Raw genomic sequence first — 25,666 nt, forward strand, 5'->3', positions numbered from 1 at the left:
AGTATATTTTGTATTCGTGACGTATACGTAATATGACGTAACAACCATGTATCCGCTCCATGTGTTGAAGCCACTTTACCTTCAAGAAAAACCCTTTTACCATAATAATACAAAGAGTATCTATTATATATTATTTTAAGTTTTATTAGCGAATTAAGAAACTTAACAAGAACAAGGCTCAAAGTTTCTCTAAAGCATCCTATCAGACAACCTTCCAGCCTTTTTCTCATTAAGTCTTAAAGCTAGCTACATGAGATTCGTTTTCGACGTCTCTACCCTCATCGGATCCATAGGAACTTCCACTAAGCCTAGTAAATTCATCTCGTACATGATTCAGCTCTTTTATCAACATAACACGAGCTTCTCTGGAGCTTTTATAGAGGTGTTTAATCAGTTTAAAGACGTATCGTTTTATATCCGGGTATTTACTTTTCTTAATTAGTTTTGACATCTGGTAAGCGGCAAGTCTGGCCAATTTTTCAGAATCCCTGTCGAATTCACACCAATTCAGCTTTATACTGTCTATGTGCCGATAGCGCTCGAGGCAAAGCGTCTGCTCCTTTTCAAGCCCCTTTTGGAAGAAGTCCAGCTGTCCCACTTGTTTCGACAAAGCGTCAGCTTTTTCCTTATTACTGCAAAGTTCATTGTTCCTCATTTTTATGCTCATGACAGTAGATTTATGTGCAGATAGCAACTGGCAAAGTTGGATATCCAACTTATGGCCACTGATCTGAAGGTCTAGGATGAGTGGACAAGTTTCGTAGAGTTTTGAATCTATATCGTCAAAACATGATTTTACAGAAGGGCACTCTGGTGCATCAGTTTGCAAAAGGTGATTCAATCGGCTCACTCGTCGTTTTATCCTATTAAACTCTTCTACTATGTTTTTTAACGGTATCCTCATTTCTGAGGACGGCTTTCCACATTCTTCTTCCTCGGGGAATGTTTCCTCAACATCAGAGGACTTGCACTCCACTATCTTGAGACGCTGAAATGGTTTATAGTTGTTTTTGCTTGGTATTATTTCTTCTTGTGGTCTTGTGACTGTTTCTTTGATGTCTTTGGATAATCCTGGCGCTTTGCAACTATAATTTTTGTCATGTTGTGTGAAACATACTCGGGAATTTTCAAAAGTCCGAATATCACACTGGTTCATACTTCATAAACACGCTCAGTTTATTAATAACTAAATTGTATGAGAATTAAGAGTGAAATACACACAAATACCTGTGTCAAATAATGTACTAATAAATATTCCACAAATGATACCAAATATTTTGAAAAACTACTTGATGATTTTATTCCATGTTACTTTCCATTTAACTAAACATTTGGTCATCGGTATTATTTTAAAAATGGCTCAAGATGCAAAAAGCTAAAAAAAAACTCATTAAAATCATTTATCCGCTTTGCTGGTCGAAATGGAAAACATAGAGCACCCGCTGTGCATTGCATTGAATGACAGCGGAAAATAAAGTAGAATCTAATTAAAAACCTTTGCCCTCTGGGAAAATTACAATTGTCAGCGTAAAATAAACGCACACCTGCTCGCCCAACCCAGACACAGGCACACACTTCCTCAGATGGACACACAGAACCGATTTCCCATACGCAAACAAACAGCACCTGAATCCGAACCCAAATCCAAATCCGGAGGAGAGTGGCGGTGAACGCAAAGCTTGGCAGGTGAAAAACAGACGTCGGCTGTCCGAATCGCCGAATGCGGAATCTGGCGAAAATAGAGCCAAACTTTGGCCAGACAAAAAAGCAAGGTGAACTGTCACGGCAGAGTGCTTTAGTTCCCTGGTTAGAAACAAGGAAAGAGCATCCAATTCAGTGATGTTAAGTTGGGATTCTAATAAATGGAACCTACTAAGATTATCGAAATATTTAGAAAACTAAAATATGAGAATAAAAAAAAAAATTGCTGAGCATAATTTTAAGAAATAATCAATATTGAGTATAAATAAAATGTCTTTTGAATATTCTACAAGTATCTGAAGCAATGTACCGGCTATCTGCAAGTTAGAATATTTGGCATCACTATTTAAAGGGGGCGGGTTGCATTGGTACGAATGGGGTGGAGCCCCATAGCCTCCAGGACGAGAGAAACGCGCTGTTGCACACGAAAAATAACAAGCTGCGTGGGTCAATTCGTCGAATGTCGGTCAGGGCAGCCACCGGGAAAGAAGCAGACCGAGGGGGGCAGTGGCCCGAATCATTCGGTTGGTCGAGGGAGGAGTGGGTATCGTCAAAGTTTCGCACCCGGACAGTTGGCCGGCATTGTCCGGAGGCACCATGGGGACTTCCATCCACAGACAAAACTAAACCGAATACGCTCTGTCTGAATTAAAAGAAATTAGTTTAGTTATGCCACAGTCCCATCGGTTTCACAATTGAGTTATTGGGCTTGTGCGAACGAGGATACCTTGGGGCTGTCGTCACGACGCCACAAGGAAGGATAAATTGCATTTATTATGCAAGTTTTTCCATAATTTCCTCTTGCCATATTGGGTGCTTCATATGCGAGCATTAAATTAAGTTTTATTGCGTATGAGTTTTTTGATGTCGGTTAACACCTTTTTGATGAAAAACTGGCATTTCTAATTGCAGCCTATTGAAAAATATTCGAACAATTGCTTGATGTCCGGAATTTTTGATATTATTACTTTTTGTACTGGTTATTACAACACAAAAGGAAAGACTAGTTTATAAAATATTTCTCTCTAACCAATGTGACATCAAAATAAGGAAAATATCTAGCAATCAAATCTGAACCAAAGCTGTCGAAGCCATGCGGTCGAAATTGATAGAGGAAATATGTGTGAGGTAAATGAGATATTTAAGAGTGCCTATTAAACTCAAACGCCCCCGACACCCGCACACAATAAATCTTCGTCAGGGTCCCAAATTGACATTTTACAGCCAAAAACCCGAAACCGAAGCCAAACGGAGGACAAAGTAACTTGCAGTTGTCGCCGCTTCTGGGCGGTTGTTGGAACTATTGTTTTTGTTGCTGGGGCTGTTGTCACAAACACTGATATTGTTGTCAACAATGATGGCCCAAAGCATCAGCCACATGGGTTGCGGCCGGAGCTCATCTTTCGTCACAGGACCCGCAACCAGGACACATGCATGCCAAAGCCAACGACGAAGCCGAACGTTTATTGCCGCACCACCATGGAGCGACCGTAGGAAAAATTTAATATCTGTCGGAGGGCATGTGGATTGGGGGCGTGACCGTAATAGAGTTAGCCCACTGCCGCTGACGATCTAAACTCATCGCATTATCCTTTGTCCTGGTGGCGGTTGCTCGCTCAAAATAATTGCACATGGGCACCTCCAAAAACCAAACTCGTCAGCCAGTTCCCTTCTAATGCCAAAAGCATTAAAGCTCCGACCAGCTGTCGACACTAGACACAAATTGCCAGCCATAAGCACCAGATTTCAGTTGAATCGGGGGTCTCGTTTAAAGGCATCTTTCAAGAGATGGGATCGAATGGTAATCTAACTCCGATAGAAATAGTAATAATTGAAGCTCAGGAACTTCTAACTTTTGCCGATCAAATAAGTAAATAAATGATTTTTGTCTAAATCTTTTTGACTCAGTTTAGACCAGAATGGGTAAAATAAAAGCTTTTTATACTCTCGCAGGGGGTACTATATTTTGGTCAAAAGTGTGCAACGCAGTGAAGGGAAGGGAAGATATAGCTGTGGTTCATATAGGGCAAAACCCCATTTTCAAAGGATCCCATCATGAAAAATGGACAAAAAATCAAAAAAATATTTTGTCTCAGGATTTTAATGCAGAATGGTGGGAAATCGATCTAGAAACCGTTTAAGGTACTCCGCTTGAGAATCGGATCAGTATTGGGGAAGATATAGCCATCGCTGTGGGTCATATAGGGAAAACCCCATTTTCAAAGGACCATTTTCACGAAAAATAGACAAAAAATCTAAAAAATATTTTGTCTCAGGATTTTAATGCAGAATGGTGGGAAATCGATCTAGAAATCGTTTAAGGTACTCCGCTTGAGAATCGGATCAGTATTGGGGAAGATATAGCCATCGCTGTGGGTCATATAGGGAAAACCCCATTTTCAAAGGACCATTTTCACGAAAAATAGATAAAAAATCTAAAAAATATTTTGTCTCAGGATTTTAATGCAGAATGGTGGGAAATCGATCTAGAAATCGTTTAAGGTACTCCGCTTGAAAATCAGATCAGTATTGTGGAAGATATAGCCATCGCTGTGGTCCATATAGGGCAAAACCCCATTTTCAAAGGACCATTTTCACGAAAAATAGACAAAAAATCTAAAAAATATTTTGTCTCAGGATTTTAATGCAGAATGGTGGGAAATCGATCTAGAAATCGTTTAAGGTACTCCGCTTGAGAATCAGATCAATATTGTGGAAGATATAGCCATCGCTGTGGGTCATATAGGGCAAAACCCCATTTTCAAAGGATCCCACCATGAAAAATGGACGAAAAATCTAAAAAATATTTTGTCTCAGGATTTTAATGCAGAATGGTGGGAAATCGATCTAGAAACCGTTTAAGGTACTCCGCTTGAGAATCGGATCAGTATTGGGGAAGATATAGCCATCGCTGTGGGTCATATAGGGAAAACTCCATTTTCAAAGGACCATTTTCACGAAAAATAGACAAAAAATCTAAAAAATATTTTGTCTCAGGATTTTAATGCAGAATGGTGGGAAATCGATCTAGAAATCGTTTAAGGTACTCCGCTTGAGAATCAGATCAGTATTGTGGAAGATATAGCCATCGCTGTGGGTCATATAGGGCAAAACCCCATTTTCAAAGGATCCCACCATGAAAAATGGACGAAAAATCTAAAAAATATTTTGTCTCAGGATTTTAATGCAGAATGGTGGGAAATCGATCTAGAAACCGTTTAAGGTACTCCGCTTGAGAATCGGATCAGTATTGGGGAAGATATAGCCATCGCTGTGGGTCATATAGGGAAAACCCCATTTTCAAAGGACCATTTTCACGAAAAATAGACAAAAAATCTAAAAAATATTTTGTCTCAGGATTTTAATGCAGAATGGTGGGAAATCGATCTAGAAATCGTTTAAGGTACTCCGCTTGAGAATCAGATCAGTATTGTGGAAGATATAGCCATCGCTGTGGGCCATATTGGGGAAAACCCCATTTTCAAGGGATCCCATCATGAAAAATGGACAAAAAATCTAAAAAATATTTTTTCTCAGGATTTTAATGCAGAATGGTGGGAAATCGATCTAGAAATCGTTTAAGGTACTCCGCTTGAGAATCGGATCAGGATTGAGGAAGATATAGCCATCGCTGTGGTCCCTATAGGGCAAAACCCCATTTTCAAAGGATCCCACCATGAAAAATGGACAAAAAATCTAAAAAATATTTCGTCTCAGGATTTTAATGCAGAATGGTGGGAAATCGATCTAGAAATCGTTTAAGGTACTCCGCTTGAGAATCGGATCAGTATTGTGGAAGATATAGCCATCGCTGTGGTCCATATAGGGCAAAACCCCATTTTCAAAGGATCCCACCATGAAAAATGGACAAAAAATCTAAAAAGTATTTTGTCTCAGGATTTTAATGCAGAATGGTGGGAAATCGATCTAGAAACCGTTTAAGGTACTCCGCTTGAGAATAGGATCAGGATTGAGGAAGATATAGCCATCGCTGTGGTCCATATAGGGCAAAACCCCATTTTCAAAGGATCCCACCATGAAAAATGGACGAAAAATCTAAAAAATATTTTGTCTCAGGATTTTAATGCAGAATGGTGGGAAATCGATCTAAAAATCGTTTAAGGTACTCCGCTTTAGAATCGGATCATATTGGGGAAGATATAGCCATCTCTGTGAGCCATATAAGGGAAAACCCCATTTTCAAGGGATCCCATCACGAAAAACGTTGAACAAGGTAAGAACATTGCAATGCAAATGCAATATTTGAAGACACTTTTTAGTAAATATGGCCCGTTCACTATTTGAGGTCTTATGCACACTGTGGACTATTGTGAAGCCTTTTTCCATTAATTTGCATAGATACTTATTAAAATAAACATATCTATAAAACTAACAGTACCAGACACCGAATTGTCGAGTCACAAATTGATAGTTGGCGATGACTTAAAAACATTTTAGATACTTCGAACTCTTTTGGAATTTCGGAATTTTCAATTATTTACTAAAATTATGATGATCTTATTTGTCTTCTTACTTGTTATTTGTCTGGTAATAATTTTAAAATGTTCCCTTTGATAAAAGAACTGCGAATAATCCGTGTCGATAATCGCAGGCGATCGTCGATGTGAAAGCCTCTATAGAGGAAGACAGCCTGATCTTGCACAACCAGCTTAGAGCTCGGCATGGTGTCCCAGATCTTAAGCTGTCATCGTCCCTTTGCGAAGAATGTCAAGCGCATGCTGTCGTGAGTTAATTTTAGGTCAAAACGTAGAGTATTCATTTAATCCTAACACCAGGTTATAGCAAAAAGCCAATCTTTGGAACATTCGGCAGAAGATGGAAATTACACGGAAAACATCGACGCCGTTTTGGGAAATCCTTTAAAAACTATACAGAAATGGTATGACGAAATACAACGTTACAACTTTCGGATGCCAAGCTACAGTGACCACACGAGCCATTTTACAGCCATGATTTGGAAGTCTTCAGAGTGGTTTGGGTATGGACAAGCGGATGATAGTAATGGAAAAACATATATAGTTGCCAGGTATACTCCAGCCGGAAATCTGGAGGGACACTTTCGCGAAAATGTTCGGAAAGTCAAGAAGTTAGTTTCTCCTGTTTATTTTTCATCTTTGGCAGTCAATTAATTTCGTTGCAGGATCCTAAGAAACAAAGGAATTTGTCTGTTTGTTAATTTCCACATTCTTGTCATTTCACAATTAATAATCTTGCTCCATTCCAAGTGAACTTAAAAAATGAAAATCTTTTAATGGTGGGCTGAGCCGGATGCGCAAGAGGTGAATGGAAAATGGATTCTAAGAATGTTATATAAAGAGTGGATTTTTTGGTTTCTTAAATTTAAATTTATATAGGAAATGGACAAGTAAAATTGTTTACACGTTAAGATTTGTATGCAAAAATTAACCGAATCGACTTTTAAACTTGTAAGATATTTTGGATTAACAATATGAACATATGTATGGGCTATATGTTATTTATTTTAAATAAATTGGAGAACTACTTATACTCGGTATCTGTATCGGAAGTTTTGTTTATAATTTGCAAAAGTATTTAAATCCAATAACAGGGTATGAGAGTTTACCTCGCTATCCAACAAAACAAATACACATGCATACATAAGTAGTATGTTGAAAGAAGCCCATATATATCAGGCATCCTTTCGGGAAACAATCGCTTTTACTTCACTATTTATTTTATCTTTATCTTTTTTTGGCAATCAGCATTGGAGAAAAATTCCCCATTGGCCATGCCGGTGTCAACAGCGTAGAGGGGTAGACCCAGCATCAGATTCAGATTCTGTGATTTCACCGCGATGTGTTGTGTTTTTGGGTCCTTCGCTCCATGGCTGCTCCCCAGTGGAAGCCAGTGACAGGGAGCGAGACATTGGGAGCTGGGAGCACATTAAATCCTTAAGCACACATTATTATTCAATCAGATATGGAGTTGCTCGTTTTTTGTTTTCTGGTGGTGCCGTGCGTGGGCGCTCACCTAATGGCATTCAAATTGCTTCCGGCTGGCTTGAATTGGACCATCTTCAACAAAAATTAATGGAATTATAGATCATGGCATCCAGGGATACTACTCCTGAGAGGTTAATGTACTGATGACTTTAAAATTATAAATAAAATTTGAAGTTTAAAGTTTCCCTTTACAAAAAACCAATCTGACCAATAACAGCTTTATTTTCTAGCCCAAATTTTTGGAAGTCACGCCTCTTCATCGTCACTTCATTAGGCTGGGGTTGTAAAGTTCGTCAACTACAATATTTATAACCGAAACTTGGTCATAAAATTTATGTGCATCGTAAACTCGGAAAGTTGGGGTGACTCACTCTCTGACAAAATGTTTTGAAATCAAATTCCTCCACAAACCGACCCTAATGACCTCGCCCACAAACATTACGGCAACGCGAAGGCGCTCACTTACCAAAAGGATGAAATCAAGACGAGCGACAGGACGGCTGTATGGCTAGATGGCTGGCTGGCAGGACTCCATTTCGTTGCTCTGAAAATTGTTTAAATTTTCCCGCGCTTAATTATCTGCTCAGTGCCGGGTGCTTAAATTATAACGATGCTGACCTAATTGAGTAATAATTAAAATTAAGTACATGCTAAATTGTTATTAATTATAAAGTGTACGCGAAGGGGACCCCACTGGCACTGACTTGCCATCGATTGCATAAAAGAAGATGCTTAAAAAAGGAGTTCATTCCGGGGCAGCCAGTTGATGGCAAGAGTCACAAAAAGTTACTACCATTGTCATGAATTAAATCCGCATTTTCAAACATGGAGCTTCCCTGAGTGAACTATTCAAAGAATGGAAATCAAAGGAAAATTTATGCATATTACTATAGAATGCTCATTTTCGGCCAAGACATCAATTAAAAACTAATGGCAACTTTAAGCTTTTTTCCATTAAATATTAACGAAACTAACAAATAGCCACCAGCAGTAAAAGAGAAGCATTTTTATAGTTTTCCATATTGCATAATATGACTATCAAGTGAAATGGGTCTCTGCTACTAAAAGTTGATTTGCTACACGCAATGACTAATGGCTGCAGCCAGAAATTAAATGCGGCAACCAGTCCCAGAAACTAATGCAGCTCCACCCTCACGGAGATGACAGGGAAGCCGTTTGAGCCCCTCCACTTCAGCATTTGCAGTGACACATTTCAATATAAATTATTGTCAATGGGAGTGCATAAAATGTTGCATGTAGCTGAAACATGAAAACACCAGCCACTAACAAAACAAAAAACAAATGGAAGAGCCAGAGGCAAAAACAAAAGCAACCGAAACACGTTATTCATCGTTAAAGCAACTGCAGGCTAGATCGTTGACGACAGCGGCAGGCGGCGAGCAAAGGATAAGGGACGAGAGAGGACGTGACTGTACTGAGACGAGATGAATGTACGGGGCGTATGCGCAATGCGATATGCAACAAATTGCTAAACAAATCAAATTTATTGCCAGAACAGCGCATACAACAGAACGCATGTAACGCGTCACACAGATAGCAAAAATTAATATGGCTCTCCCTTTGTTCAAATGCAGTTACATGTAGAATGCAGAAAAAATATTAATAAATAAAATTTTAATTATAAATCTTCACAGTGTCACACAGTGTATTGATTCATGATTCAAAATTTAAATCCATAATTACCATATAGTTATCATTTAAAAAAAATAAAAATTGTTTTCTCTGCAATTGTTAAAGCCGCGATATTTGTTTGCCTATCAGCATTGGCATAACTTCATTTGTACCAGGCTCTGGCTCGTTGGCTGCTGGTTGGCTGGCTAGCTGTTGGTTTGTTTGGACAACTCTTCTTCCATTCTTTCGGTTAAGTTGAATTTTTACCCACGCATACAGGCTCAGCCTGCAGGCTGCTGGTTTCCAGGCTGCATGCATAACAACATGGCGGTCGCTCCGACCGGAAGTCCGACTTGTGTTGCGTTAAATTTATGCCAGACTGCAGTTTCGCAGCTGCACTTGCAATTGCTTGGCTGGGAACGGTACAATGGGTTAAATGAGCCGGACGAAGGAGACGAAGATGAGCTGGCAGGACACTCAGTCGAGGCCCAGTTCAACTTTCGCTCTCCAAAGTCACGTTTAAGTCAAAAAGCTCAATCTATGTATTTTTCTTTTAACAGAGTCTTAAGGCCAGAAAAGTGGGTTACCGCAAATTGTTGAAAATTGAATTTCTAGATAATGAAGTTTATGAATTCTTTCGAATTCATACATGAGATATGTAAAAAAATGTCAAAAATGTGAAGTCTAGCATGCTGGGCAATAAACTCAAACAAAAGTTCATTGAATTAAACGTAATTTAATATTTTATTTTGTCAGCTTAATAGTTTTCTGGGGAGAATATTCTTTAAGTTCTGTACTTGAAGCCCAGAGTTGGCACCCATTGTTGCCACTTGGGGCAGTTATCTTCGCTGTTGATTTTTATTTTCTCAATTAGGAAGTTGTTTTTATAATAACTGCTGGCTGCGTACAGTCAAGCCAACTAAACAGAGGGACACGGACTGGGGAGGGCAAACACCTCCCCCCATGTTGTGGGCGCCAGTAGACACTTATTCATCAGGCGGAAGTTTGCTGGCTGCTCGCATTGTTGCTGTGGCTGCTGCAGACTTGTTAGTTGTTCGTGGGTGTTTGGCGCTCATGCAAATTGCATAAGTAACAAAAGCGAAAGAAAAAACCTGGCTGCAAGAGATGAAAAGAAGAAAAAGGCTAAAAACCCAGAAAGTAAAAACCAACAAGGAAAATAGTAACAAACAAAGTTGCTTTCGCCCAACTCGCCCGCACACTCGTATATATTTTGAATTTATATTTAACAGCATTACAAGGCAGCAGCTCCCACAGCCCTTCCTATCCACACCCCATTCCAGGACTTAGAGCCATCCAGTCAGCCAACCAACGGAATCGGAAGTTATAGTTATGCCGCTCGCGCGGACGCATTCTGAAAATATATTTTTCCTAGGAACACAGGAACAACAGCAACAAAAGTTTATTTAAAACTTTTGCGGTTAAGCTTGTTACTTGCCAGCTACTTTGGCCCACAACCCAACTCCGAACTAACTCGTTTAGTTCAAGAGTTCTGGTCTACAAAATATTTAAGGCGAGTCATAAACATTTTCGGAGAGCACGTGTAGCCCATCGGCGCTCATAAAAATTATACGGACTTTGGCTTTGGCTTTGGCTCTGGCCATTAATGTTTTAAAGTGGCCAACATTGGTCTTAACCCATTTTGGCCGCTTGAATAAACAGAGATCTTAATTGCTGCTTTTTCGACAAGGCTTTAAAAGTATAATTTCTGGTAACATTTCTAGATAAGTGAAAAAAAAGATAAATTTTTTGAAATTTAAAGAATTTTAAAGATGAGTCTATTAATGGGTTAAGACAAGTCTTCCGTCGACGGCACTTGCTGCACTCAATCTCATCTTAATCAGCTGGCAGATTAACCAACTTTATACAGCAGCTTAAATTTTCAGCATTCTATGGGCCCATCAGGTTGTCCGACTCTCCTGGTGTTGCCATCATAAAAATTTTCAATTTCATTTGCCTGGGACAAAGAACAGCAGCAGGATGGGCTGGCTAGGAGCTGTGGCAAGTGCAGGATGCTGCTGGCATATCGATGACGGCTACCTCTTCTTTGGCAAAAATAGAGGAGCAGGACTCAAAAAGACACGGGGCGACAGGGCGAGCCAATAAAAGTGTCGAACGCTGCTTGACAAAGCGCTGGCCTGCTTTGTATTTATGATGAGCCATCCGTGCCAAAGTCCTCGTTGTGCCAAGCTCGTGCCTCCTGCGGGTCACACTGTCGTGTCCGAGTTTCCTCCATCTCGTCCTGATGGGAGCTGGCTTGTAATGCTCGATAGTGTTGTCGAGTTATATGCTTAGTTTACTTATCTTTTTAAGAACTGACTTAAGATACATTTATTTAATCACACACAAGTTACTATAGATTACTGTGTGGCTCAATACTCAATACTATATTTTGTTTAATTTATTTTCAGATTACCATTTAGCTACCTTTTTTTTAGCTACTAGTCGGCAGCACTGAGTCCTAACTTGAACCTTGCAGTTGGAGTTTGTGCGGGTCACAGTGGGATGCCGGAGTGGGAACGTCGGAGCTCTGGGCCTTGCCATTGATGGAATTCCAATAAATTCTCCTCTCAGCTGGCTCCCAGTTTGTGCTCAAGAGTGTGCGTGTGTGTGGTGGTGCAGCAGGATCTGCAGGAGCCAAAGGAGCAAAAGCACAGGCAATCGGAGTAGCAAAACCAGAAGCAGCAGCTCTTAGTGCCATATTTTTGTTGGGCATTTGAATTTTGAGCTTTTGTGGGCTTCTGTGGGCTGCTGTCTCTCTACCCGTCTCCATGGGAAATAAATTATGGCTTAATTTAATTTGAGGTGCCGGCCCGGTCACCGCCTGCAATGTGGCGAAATCTGTCTGTGGTTGCTGGATTTATATGCCAGCGCGTGTGGAAGCCTCGCCGAGATTAGATTAGTTGCCAATTCGGTTCAGTTGCCGGGTGATGAATGGCAAAAAGGTTATTTCCGTAAAAACGAAAAAGAATCATCAGCTTGGTTCGAAATAGAATCGTGTTGGGAGAATTATTAGGATTACACAATGTGGTTTCTGCATCAAAGACAAGCTAATAGCTTTATTTAAGATGCTTACAAGATAAAATGCAGAACCTTATCTTTATTAATTTAAAACCAAAAACATACTATTTATATTGCTTCCTTGAAAAATGTTTTCGAGAATTAATTTGAAAGGAACTTATGTTCTAGAAGGAAACTATTTTCCAGAAACTTTATTTGCTTTCCCAACCATCGTCAGGGAAACGCGTATGCACATCCTCTCGGAAATGCCAGGGCAATAATTAATGCGATGCTTGTTTAAAAATATGTAAGTAAAGTTGCAAAGTAATCCAAAAATGAAGATATGAAAGAGAAAGTTAAAAGTTGAGCATCGGAATCAGCAGCGCCACCAACAAACCGGCAAACAACGCATCAGCGCAAAACAGCACGAAAATGTGGGGCGTGGAGGAGGCCTTTGGGGGGAAAAAGTTGTTCGGGTGAAATTTTCTCATTAAGCGCAATGCAGCTTGCCACTCTGCCACTCCGCCTCCGCCACACCAACTCCCGCTCCACTGCAACCCATCTAGGGCGGAAGGCCCTGCTGGCTAACCGGAAATGCATCAGTGTCAGTTTCGTTCGTTGGCTGCGCAATTTCGTTAAGAAGTGCGCAAAGTTGTTAAATTTTACGATTTAATTGCGAAACTATTAAAAATTACGTCGCCTTTCGTTGGGCGCGAGTTGGAGTTGCCGCTTCTGCTGCTGTTGCTGCCACAAGCTGCAGCGCCGCAAAGTTTTAAGTATCAAAATGAAGCGCTTAATGATGCCCCCACCAGGCTGACACTCGCACTTGCAATGACAGACTCGGTCGGGTATCTGCTTTGCACATTCGCGAAATATGCTGCCTACATACCCCGACCCGCAACACTTGCCGGCGATTTTTCTGCACTCTGTGCCGTTTTTTGTGACCCCTCGTAAATATAATTTGAGCAAGAGGGTTTATTAAAGTAGCAATTGATAGAGAACAGAGGATGGGGGATGTGTCCCTCACTCGCGCCATAAAATGACAAACTGAAATGGGTAAATTAATGTGAAGCGCAATCAATGCTCGCCTGCTAACGAGAACACGAGGCAAAAGTTGAAATCTCTGGCCCGGCAGTCAAGACAAATTAACTTAATTACTCCAAACTGACTGCGAGGGGCTGACAAATATGTCCTTTCCCACGGCCTCCAGCCCCCAGACAGACCACCCCCACGCAAAGGTAAAAGTTTCACATGGCACTTGCCACCGGGGAAATGGAATGAAATTATACAAATGATTTAAGCAGAATATTTCTAGAAAATGGCCAAGTTTTATTGCAAACAAATTCTGGAGCTTTGGTTGCAAAGTTTAAGTTTCGAGAGTGCAAGGATTAAAGCGCAAGGATCTCTCTGTGGCTTCCAATGTAATAGCATTGGCTGGCATTTAATTTACTGAACGAAATTAAAACGGAAAGTCAAGGCAGTTCCACCATCATCTGTGATTATCCTGTGATTTTATTGTCTGTGTATCCCTTAATTTAACCTTACTTGCGCCCATTTGAAATATATTTAAATAGATTGCAATTGATATAAAAAGCCTGTGTGCGGTTAAATTGTAAAGCATGGTAGATAAACAATAATTACGCACATTTAAACACACGCAAATTAACTCGGACGCATACTTGTATAACTAACTGTATGCGTGTTCAGTTGTTGTCGGTTGGTTGGATGGCTGGTTTGTTGGCCGGTTGGTTGGTTGGTCGGTTGGAAGGGTTGGCCCGGTTGGCCTGTTCTGGTCATTACAGATTTATCGCAACATAATGTAGGTGTGCACGATTTATGCACAGTTTGCTGAGAGCGACAACAGTAACGATGCCAACAAATCACAGTCGGCGGCAACAACAATAACGATGATATGGCTGGACCACCAAGGAGCGCTGCAGCCGGAGGAGCTGCGGCAGCAGAAAGGGCAACACCAACAACAGTCGAGTGTCCGGCAGCCATCAAGCGGCAACAATGGCAGACTGGAGGCCCTATGCATGTGTGGCTGTACTGATTGCCACACATTGTCGTACACCCTGAAAAAATATTTGCATTTGCAGCCAGGACATGTTTACCCTTAAACGTTGCCACTCCAAGACATAAAATCATAAAGACATAAAATATTATATGGCAATTATCTATAGTCCTTTCTCCAAGTGTAATGCGTATGGACTATGAAAGCTATCTGACCCGGGGTCTGGCGGAATACTGTCACTTGTTGTTGTCCTGCCCCATGGAACGTAACGCCTAATGTGCCAGTGTGTTGGTTGCGGCCTGAGGCGGAAGCGGATACGCCCCACAAATCGTGTCCTAATGATCGGGCTTTTATTTAATTAATTGTTGATAACGGCTATGGTCCCAGGAGTTGACGGTCGACCCTTGGGCGACCCATCCTCTCCTGGTGGCTAAGGTGCTTTCGTCCTCTTTGCTAATTTTAAGGGAACTCCCATATTGTCGGATGGAATGTTTTTCGGAAATGCAATCCTTTGCCGATTATCGCTGGCGTCGAACCATTCTGAGATTTTTGTTTGCACAATTTCTCGGCAATTTCACGCCACATACGATTCAATATGGCCCGGCCAGAAGCCTCCCATCATCGACATTCACGTGCCACACAATGGGATAATTAAAATGCTGGCCTGTGGCATTGAAGGGGGGAGGGAAGTGAGTTAAAAGGAACAACAGGGACAAAGGGGTATGTATGCTTAACCTCGTATGACGACCTGGAGACCTCCTGGATGACTGCTGAAGCGGCTGTGGTGCCCAGTGTCATTACAATGCAATTATCAGTTACAATAAAAATGGCCACAACTCAAAATTTTATTGAAGCCCACGCGCACGGGGGCGTAATTGTTAACTTTCATTACGTAATATCCGTAACGGGCCCCGGATCGGCAGCCGGCCAGGCAGCAGGGACCATGTCCCGGACAGTAGCCTTGGCCTCTTTGCCGGATTATGGAGGAATATGGCGGCAAAAAGATGAAAAATTGCATGGCTCTCATTACGCATCCCATTGCATATTTGTTCAGCGCCCTTTGTGTCTCGCTCGCACTCGCCATCACGGCTGTTTCCGCCCTCCCGAGGGGCGGGCAATTACGCCGCCACGCATATATCAATTAATTACTTTTATGATTCCATAAAACCCAGTCGGAGTCAGAGTAGGAGCCGGAGTCGGACAGAGCACCCAAGCTCAGGCCCAGCCGCCGTAATGACAGATGCAAATATTTGGCCGAGCCGTACTACGGATTGTGGCTCGATAAATCCGTAAAAGTTAAAAGTCAGCCAGGTGAAAGTTCTGGCATGTAAACGCAAAAGAAAACCACTGCTGTATTCGATTCTGAAATTAATATTTGATGCACAAAAAATGGGCTTCGATTTAAAGGGAATATATTGAGTTTAAAAATAAAAAATGCATTGAATCAACAAATAATATTCCATGACAAATGCACTCTGAGGATATCAAACATCTGTAATATACTTACCTACATTCAGTAAACATTATCAGGGTGTACTAGGAAGGGACATGAATATTTATAAAACAGAAAGCAGTGAGACAGCTTTTACTTCACACCCTGTCAAAGAAACTCTCATTTTAATATATTCCCTGGCACGACTTTCATTTGTTTTCACTTTCGTTGCAAGTGTTGCCAGTGGGCGGAAAATATTTCCAGCCACCCACCTCAAATCCAGACTGAAGAGCCCAAGAAGCTCCAGGTCAGGACTGCAAGGGATTTGCGCCTTCTTTTCCCGGACTTTAGTGCAATTTCCTTGCACTTCCAGAGCTGAAACAGCTCTCGAGTGGGAGTCCTTTGTTTGTCTGTTAGCTTAGGAAATTGAAGTGGCGTTGAGTCTCTATTGATGTTTTGTGATTTGCCATTTGCTATTTGATATCATTGAGCCACGCAACAATCGAATACGGTTTTTCCTAATTGGAATGACGAAATTGACTTTCAAGTGCGTGCGGAGGCTAGCAAATGTCCTGAGCTTGCTCCGAGCAATGCAATTATTATTGGATTTGCACCTAAGATGTGATTGAGTTCTTTGTGTTATTAGATATTTTATTTGTTTTACATTAATAATTGTAATTATTTTTGTGATTCGGCAAAATGCCCTCTTGCCCGGCATTGTTTGTGCTGTAAATGGAGATGTCCTTCGAAATTCAATTAAATTTTAAGCCCTGAGAGGACAAGACCTTTGTCCGAAAACGGCAAACGCTTAACTAACAATTACTAGCACATCAAAGAATCAAATCAAAAATCTTTATTTGATTTATGATTTCTGCTCGAATAATGAATTCAATCAACAGGGTGTTGGTATGTCCAGGTTCTCGAGGTATCGACGTCTCCCGAGGGCATCCTTAATCTGGGATAACCAACGCCTAGCTCTGCACTGATTTCCTTGCGGCTTCTCCCCAGCTGCTCCGTAATGAAGAGCATGGAATAAATAAATATATAAATTCTTAAGATTATAAATTTTATGCAGTTGTAAACAATTTCAGACATGCGACCACAGGCCGGGTGGGAATCTTCCCCACGGCTCCAATTGCAGGATATGGGGGATTTACGTAGGCGAAGGGATGGGCGGGGGCGGATGTGCCACAGTTGCATAAAATTGCATACGGAAAACTGAACCGCCGCAACTTCTGGGCCAACGTCGATGGCTGCGACGGCGTTGTGGCTGCGGAAGAGTGGAGCATCTGCGGAGTGGAAGGTGATGGCAGTGTGGGTGGCAAGTGGGCGGCCAGTGTGTGGGGAAGAGTGGGTCGTGTGCATCCTTGGCGGACATTTCGGTTGCGAGGCACGTTTTAAAGGCTTGATTTATGCGCACTAACTTGGATTTTACAGCTTACCCCTTGGTCCTCTCCCTCCCCTTTGCACTCGTTTCATCTGCGGCGGCTGCCACTTTTCTCTCTGTGTGTTCCTTTATTTTTTTGTGTCGCTTGGAAAGGATTATTTAGAGTCAGCGGCGGCTTGCGAGCGTCTCAGTGATAAGAACGCAGGACGTATGACAATGGCCGGGGCGATGGCTGTGGGTACAAGGATGGGACTAAGGATGATGGTGGCCTTCTCATGACGACAAAAGCGTTGCGATCAACGCAGCCAGAGAAGCCTGAATAGCACGACTTGCAACTTGTTCTGTAAAATGCATTACAGGCAGAGACAGTGGTCTAAAAGATGTTTAAAATCAAGGATAATCTTAACAAAATATTAGTTTAAATCTCTCAAATTTACCTGTAGCTCTAAGGATTAATAAATAATTTAATTTTCGGTTCAATAAATAAACTATTTCCTTGCAAAGGATTAAGCCATCTCATGGCTGTCGGAATTCCACAAAATGCGGTGAGTTAGACGTCATAAAATACACCTCGACAACAGGATTTCGACTGGAATTCCTTAGTAAATTTTGTCACTTAATGTGCACCTCAGCTGCATACGCTTCGATAAATACATTTCGGGCACACGCCTTGGCTCCTTGGCCCGTGGTATCCTGCGAATGTGTGTACAAGTGCCAAATGCCAAATGAACATCCGTTCTGCTCTGCTAGATTTTTGCCATTGTTGGCAGCAATTTCAGCAGCTTTTTGGGGGCGAGCACGTGCTCCTGAGGCAGCTAACCAAATTCTGAATGGGAACATAGTTGCATAAAAATGGCTAACCAAATGTATATGGTAGCTCTTGGAATGGCTGGATGTAGCTGGCAATGTGTTGAATTTTCAGATAGTCCGTAGAAGAGGTAGCATCGGGATTCAGTTCGGTTCCTTCTGGAATTTGTAGCAAAACTAACAGGGCTCAGATGAACCTGCCTGTCCGTCTCTTCCTTTGGCCAAAAGGGAAATTTCCCTTTCGGAAAACACCCCACAGCGATTCTCTCCCACTCAGACGTTTCCTCTGCGCAAAATATGAAAATTAATTAAAACTTTGGCAAGACACGCACACGGTAGAAAAAGAGAAAAAAAAACACAAAGCAAACAAACAAACAAACAGACAAAGCCAAAAGAGCAGAGACGGGAAAAAAGTGAAGAAAATTATGATGACCATGATGAAGCTAAAGGTGAGGAAATAAGGAGGAGACGGAGCTTGGGGTTCCGGACTCGGGACTTTGGCATTGGGGTCAGCGCGTGCGGCAGACGTTCCTGCCATTAATCCATCTGAACACACACACACCCATACACACACTGCGAAAGAAAGACAGAAGTTCATAACGCGAATATAAAAACGCTGCAGGATATCGCTACAACAGACAATTTCCGGGCAACTTAAACTTGAAGACGTCTCCCAGATCCTCCACCCGCGCATCCGGTTTTGTTTGCCAAGTTTCTGCTTCGTTGGGTTTCAATGCTTTTGGTCAGAATCCGAAACAGAGGCTGCACCAATGGTAAAAGCTGGCCAAGCCTATTCACTGGAAAAAAAGACCCAAAACTATGCCATTGGATAACTTTTTAAAAAGTCTTTTAAATAAAACCTATTTTCATCTAAAGTTGTATGTATCACCTTTTAAGCCTATTTCTTATTTGGGAATTTTTTATTCCTAAGTAATTAGGTTTTTATTGTCAATAAGCAAGACATTTCTTCAAGTGCTGCCTCTTCAACTGTTCCCATTGGGAGACCCATGAAGTCTTCCCAGTTGCGTGCAACGAGAAAAAGAAAAACAGTGTGGAAAAAATTAAATTATTAAAACATCACCGGATGTCCATTGAGTATAGAGGCAGAAATCTCAAAGGAATCTGTCGCAGCTGCTAACAAAGTTGTCCAGCCGGATGGGGCCGAGGAGCTCTGGCCTCTCAAGTGGCCAACTCGTCAGCATAAGCGCTGGAAAATCCGTACAAGCTGCAAAATTGCAAACCAAGCATAATTTCCGGTTCAAAGATAAGGATCGAACAATAAACTAGAGATCCGGTGCGGATTTTGATGCTATGACTGTTAAATATTAGACAAGAATTAAGGCCATATCATAAAATTAAGCATATCCTTGGGATATAATTAAAAAATGATTTAAAAATTATAAGAAAATTAAAACTTTAACATTAATAAATATATAAATGTCTTTTCTTTTATAGCTTTTAGACCTCTGGCTAAAGAGTTTCGCAAAGAAACTCAAGGGCCCACACAGATGAATATACATATATGTATGCGTTTATGCCTTATCCTTCATCGAGAAGGTCGCTGAGAAAACACAGATGCGAAAGACTCAGACCGACAATCGTTTCCGTCGGATTACGTTGCCCACAGATGGCACCTGTACGGTGCGGCACCATTACCAGCAACGGGATTATATTTCTGCGGCATCTTAAGCATATATGCCAACTGTCAGGTTATCCTTTTGTACGCAAATTAAAGAAAAGGTTTATAAAATTGTTTAAGGAAAAGTGAAATTTAATGTTTTTCTTAAATCTTTCTTACCTCTTCAATTGATTGAATATTTTAAACTGCACCCAAAATATTGCACAATATATTTTTGTTTTTATTAAGTTTCCCCAAAAAGTATGCTACCAAAATGGGTGAATTCATCGATAGTGCAATGCCGAGTATGTAGTTTATGTTTCGCTTGTGTAACGATGGCAAACATGCAGAACACTCAAACTGAAAATCTTCCCAAGCATATTTCGAAGCCATTCTTTGGAAGTTATGTAAACTTTATGGCGAAACACAAGGGCCAGCAAGGATTCTGGCCAAGGGAACAGGTAACTATTAAATAGCCTGTCATCTCACACACACACAGCTACACGTGACATAGCTGTATGCATAAGTGGCGGAGAGTGGGTGTGTATGGATGGGTGTATGCGTGTGTGGATATGTGGGTGTATGGATATGCGGCATCCTTTCATTGGGGCAAAGCTGCAATAAAGAAATGACAACAGCAGAAGAACAGTAAAAGCTCTTTGTATGCAAATGCAACTCATGTTGGATCTGAATCCACTTACAAATGCCCCTACACCCTCCTGTCCTTACAGCCACTCCCACTCTCCACCCCTCTTCGATGCAGTTCTATGCTGATTTTTTCCCGCCACTCGTCTGCTCGAAAAGGCGAGCCAGACCACTCCAGGTGGATGACCACAGAAATTAAATGGAATCTTCCCTTTTTTGTTCTCGCTACCGGCCAGCCTACATATAAGTGCTCTCCTGGCCCGGTACTTTGTATGTTTCGGTTGTTTATTTGTGGATTTTTGAATTTATTGTTATTTGTTTTATTTATAGTTTTCCTTCAATATTCCCGCTTAAAAGGCAATGTGGTGCGAAAAATACAATGAAATATAAGCAAAGTTCGGCTTAAAACAAAAAGTTTACGATGCCGATGGAGGGGTAACTCCCTTTAATTGTATTTATTTCAGTGGAATGGTATTTGAGTTTTTCGTACGGTTTGTTTTATAAAAACTAAATATTTATTTATCCTAAAAAATATTTTCATAAAAATCTAGTTGGGAGATTCTATTGAATTTTATAAGAAACCCCATAAAATATGTACATACATATGTGAAAATTGAGTCAATTTCAATTTCTTCAAATATTTAAGCCTCAAAGAGAAATCATAGAGATTTTTATTTAGTAAGACTTATTTAAGTTTAAGCTTAGGGTACAAAACTGTTTCAACTCTGAGTTGAATGGATTTAAAGATACCTGCTTTTTTAAGGAGCCTTCTTTCCACCTGTCCCTGGTAGCTACTAGCTAGAACTTGGACACTAACAAGCACACACACTCATACGAATGGAAGGTCCTGGCACTTGGTTGCTCTTCATGGCTGATTTATGCGATGCGAGTGCAGCGTGTGGCAAAAGTGCTCTGGCTTCAAGGTATGCTCGCTAAAGTGGCTGGCCACGCCTCCTTTTTTTGCGGTCGCAGCCTAAGTGGTTTATACTCGGCGAGATTTTAGCCGAAATACCTATAAATTTTAACTCGTTCGTTGTCTAAGTGGGCAAATACAAGTTACTGCAGCTTGGCATTCCCATTCGCATCCGCATCTGCAGCCACATCCACATCCACATCGACATTTGGTATTTTTGCCCCCTCTCCAGGTCCTGTTCCTAGGGCTCGTGCTGCTCCTTTGCCTTTTGCTACAACTTGCAGCACTTGTGAAAAGTTTGCGAAATTGTTGTCTAAAAAGTTTCTCCTGCGGTTTTGTGTTTTTGTTGGGTCTTGCGTTAAGCTTAACGCACAAATTATTTGCCCAAGTTGGCCCTGCTGCACTTTTGGCTAACAGAAAAAACCCAACAGAAAAGAAAAGGTTAAAGGCCCAAGGTGTGCTAAAATATTTAGGGCCCAGTGCAGTCTTAAAAAACCGCCAGCTCTCAAATGAATTGGGCATTGTGTTGAACGGGAAACGTTGAATTAATTTATGCGCCATCAAAAAGGGAACCTGCCAGCTAGGATCCTGTCCCAGGGCCAGTCCAGCCAGTCAGTACCAGCCCCCGTGCGGTTAAGGCCATAAAAGAGAGAAAAAGAGGAGAAAAAATAGCCGGCCACATAATCCCTTGTAATTATACCCAAATCGCTTAATTTTGCAAATCCACCGCGATAATTAACTAAAAGTGTCATTAAGTTTTAAGCAGAAATAAGCAACAATGCGAGACTCGAACTGGGAATTCAGTGAAGGAAGGACTCCAAGTCGGTGGCTTGTGGCGATGGCGATGGCAATGGCGACTTTGTCAACAATAACAAGGAACGTAATTACGGCGGACTGGACCCGAGTCTGGACCCAAAGCTGGTGCAAAAACAAAAACAAGCCCAACACTTGGACACACAGGACGAAAGAGAAATTAAGCAAACCGTAAAGAGGATGCGGCCAAAGCCTCGAACAATAGGGCTGGGTGACAAGGATGCGCGAAGAGGACGAACTAGGAACCTAAGGCCAACTGCCACGACTAGGAGATACCTGGTATACCTGGTACCAAGAACAAAAGAAGGGACTAATCGCTAATATACGCAGTATATGGAGTTAACTATACCTTGGGCTTCTGCTACGATCCTAAATATCCAATATCCTTGGATAAGATCCCAGTACACCCCAATCGAATTCCCCAATTGCCGGATATAAAGAAGAGGGCGGGCTAGTACGACTTACACTAAACATCCATTTGGGTATTAGCCGACGAGCCGGAAGCCGCACAAAGCGTGCCACCATTTGCGCCCAGCTGGGCTGCCCACTGGAGAATTCGCAGGACGCTGGATGCTGGATGCACGGTTGCAGGACGAAGGACAAGGGACCTTGCTGTGCAGGCGGACCGATGACCACGCTAAGTGCAGGTTTACACAGGCCAATGATTGTGCGCCTGGCGATTGCGTCGGCGATCCTTATTACAGACCGCGCTAATTCCCATTTGAGATTGTCGCCACTGCTATTGCCACTGCCACTGTCAGTGCCAGTGTCTTTGCTGCCACACCCCCTGCACATCCTGCCCTTTTTTTTGCTGGAAAAGCGCATCGGGAATCGGTACTCCCTAGAGGGAATGGGGAAACAAAAGCGGAAGTCGAGAACAGCTAAACAAGGAAGCAAAGCGAGTGGGAGAAAAAATAGCTTGAATAGCCATCTCTGTTTGTCGTCCTTCTGGATTGTTGGAACGGCTGTGGAAGGATGAGGAAATGCGGATACAAACATGGAAAGCAATCAACTAAATTTCACAGAGCATTGAAAAGGTGAAAACTGCCCGAAGCACGTTTCACTGAGGCAAGGCAGGAAACATTGGATAATTAATGGAGTCGAAAAATGTTTGGCTTAGGGCATGGTTTCGTATTAAATAGGACATTCCAGACCAATTACTGTTAGAAAATTCTATACTTTATTTATGATTATATTTTTAAGACACAACCAAATAGTGCTTCACAAAATGTTTTCTTTTAAATTTCGTTTTTATAAGCTACTAGCAAGCTATTAAGCACTTAAAGTTTTAAGGCAAAAGTGCATCTGATAGCTGCATTACACGAGATATAGAGCCCCATTTAGTAAAACATTTACGATTTTTTCCCTCCGGGGCATTGCCATGGATACTTTGCGGCTCTTTCGGGACAGCTTAGGGAACCCATTAAACTTACTTAAAGCATTTTCAAAAGCCAACAAACGTCAACGTCAGTCGCAGCTCTCGGAGCCCCAAGTCGGAGGCCAAACCCCAGAATCCAAGTCCAAGTCGGAGCTCTCAGAGGAGAGTGAAACTGGAGAGTTGCAGTGCCTGCCGAGTGGCAGTAGCAGCAGTGGCAGAAGGACTGTAAATAAGTAACAAGGATATCCAATTATTCCTTTACTACAGCCCCTGACCCCTCGAGAGGAGGACAAGCCGAGTGCACAAGTACACAAATGGCTCTGCCTCCGACGAGTGGGAGAAACGATTAAAATGCCCTAGCTCTGCCTGAAGGCTTTCATAAATTTTCACATAATAAAACGAAATCTTTGCCTAAACTTGGCCTATTAATGTTGATCCACCACACCACACCACGCCACAACACACATGCACCCACATGCCGGATGGGCTTATCCTGCGAGAGACAGAAAAGGGACACAGACACGGAGACAGACAAAGTTTATATTCAATTCCCAGGCTAAAATGCGAAAATGCCTAGAAATCCATTTACGTAAATTCTCTATTTAGCATGCATTCGGGGCATTTTCATTGTTTTTTATACTCGTTATCCTGCCGGTTTGGCTTTCACTCTCGCCCCCTTTGTCCTTGCCCCTTCTGTCATCAAATTTCAAAGCTGAGCTGTAGTTTATTTTGATGGGTTTCCACTCGGCACCCGGCTTGCTCCTTTTGCTGACCCATTTGTGTGTCCTGCGGCACTTTCTCCGGTTACAGCCCCATCGCTTTCCTTTTGACCGACTGTGTGTGTGTGAGTTTGTGTGGATCTCTTCCAAATATTATCGAATTTCGATTGTCTTAGGCGGCCAAAGAAAAAATCTCCCAAAAGGGAATGAAAAAACAAAATTATGCGCATTGAGCTGTTGGGACACTCGGATATACACACATCCTCCAGATATAAATAAGGACGTTTGGGTGTGGGGGGCAGTGTGGGTGGGGCATATTTGTTTATGGCTAGGCATAAAAACAAAGCCTTGAACTGAGTCCCTCAACTGGTAGTTTGTGGTTTCGGGCATACTCCATATCAATATTTAGAAAGCTAACGAATTTCCGGAAATTTATTTTCGCAGACTTAAAGTTTTGCTTGCATCCTTGCATCCTGAGCTAGTTGGATCCTCGGCGAAGTGCTTCCGCCATTGGCTTTCGGGTCATTACTTGACTTCTTGTCCCAGAGTTTGCCAACAACTTGAAGTCAGCTTAAAACTTAAGAGCTTTGACACTGGCTAACACACACAGTCTGACAAACTGGCTCAAACACACACACACTCACTGGCTTACACATTTATGGACGAGTGTGCGAGCCTTCGCCGCAGTAACTGTGTCATTGCGGTTTCCTTAATTCATTTTGTTTGTAGGCGGCGCGACATTGTCACTGTCATCGTCATCCCAGTCGTAGTCGTCATCGTCATTGTCATTCCCAACCGCAGCTCGCTGATTGTTGGGGCACAGTCAGCGAAAGAGACAGAACCACAAGCCGTGAAAGAGATGGAGGCAGCCAGACAGTGGGTGACGGGGAGGCGAATGAGAAGCCTCCTCCAGCTGTTGTCCGCCGCGTTGTTTTTAGTTGAAAGGCAGCGCTAAGCGGATTAACGCTGTTATTTTAAGTTCAACAAACGAAACGAAGAATAAATTAATGAGTTTTCACTGTGGTCGAACAGACGGCATTCGGCCCTCCAAATGGGTTTAACAGCTGAAAGCCAAAGCCGAAACCCACATACCCATACCCACCTACCCCAATTTGGGGTTGCCTGGTAAGGGACCCAACCATTAAGCGGACTTTCCCAAAACTGTAATCTGTTCAGTGCGCCCTGTGCTGATATACCCTTCCTCCAAGGGGAAGCACCAACGCTACAATGGTTTAAGCCGCGGTAATTCAAGGAATAAGGAGTTGAGCATTTATTTCCTCTTTGAGTTTAAGGCTTAACATTGTCCTTGGTCGCATAAATATCCCTGAAAATTAAATAATAAGCCTATATTATTTAAAACCTATCATTTAATTCAAAACCGGATGTGCAAGGCCAATTCCAAAAAGAGTATTCCTTCTTTGTTTTGGCCAAAATCTCTGGTGGTGTTCTTGTTTGCCTTTATGTATGGCAAGTGCAAGTGTGTGTGCGAGGGGGTCCTTTGACTTTTTTTCAAGCTTATATTTGCATTTGTATTCGTAATTGTTATGGTTTTTGCATTGATTGTGAAAATGTGTGCCAGTGTGCATGGCTATGTGCCGGACACTG

The 25,666-nt window shown here is 41.9% G+C and overlaps 1 protein-coding gene across 1 annotated transcript; it reads right to left on the reverse strand.

The window, feature by feature from the left end:
• Nucleotides 1-121: 121 nt before the first annotated feature.
• LOC108127908 (uncharacterized) lies at nucleotides 122-1,270 on the reverse strand. Its single transcript, XM_017245239.3, has one exon. The coding sequence runs from the start codon at nucleotides 1,154-1,156 to the stop codon at nucleotides 230-232; it is 927 nt and encodes a 308-aa protein (XP_017100728.2). The 5' UTR covers nucleotides 1,157-1,270; the 3' UTR covers nucleotides 122-229.
• Between the last annotated feature and the right edge of the window lie 24,396 nt (nucleotides 1,271-25,666).

Source organism: Drosophila bipectinata, chromosome 3R (genome assembly GCF_030179905.1).
Source record: "Drosophila bipectinata strain 14024-0381.07 chromosome 3R, DbipHiC1v2, whole genome shotgun sequence".
NCBI lineage: Eukaryota > Metazoa > Arthropoda > Insecta > Diptera > Drosophilidae > Drosophila > Drosophila bipectinata.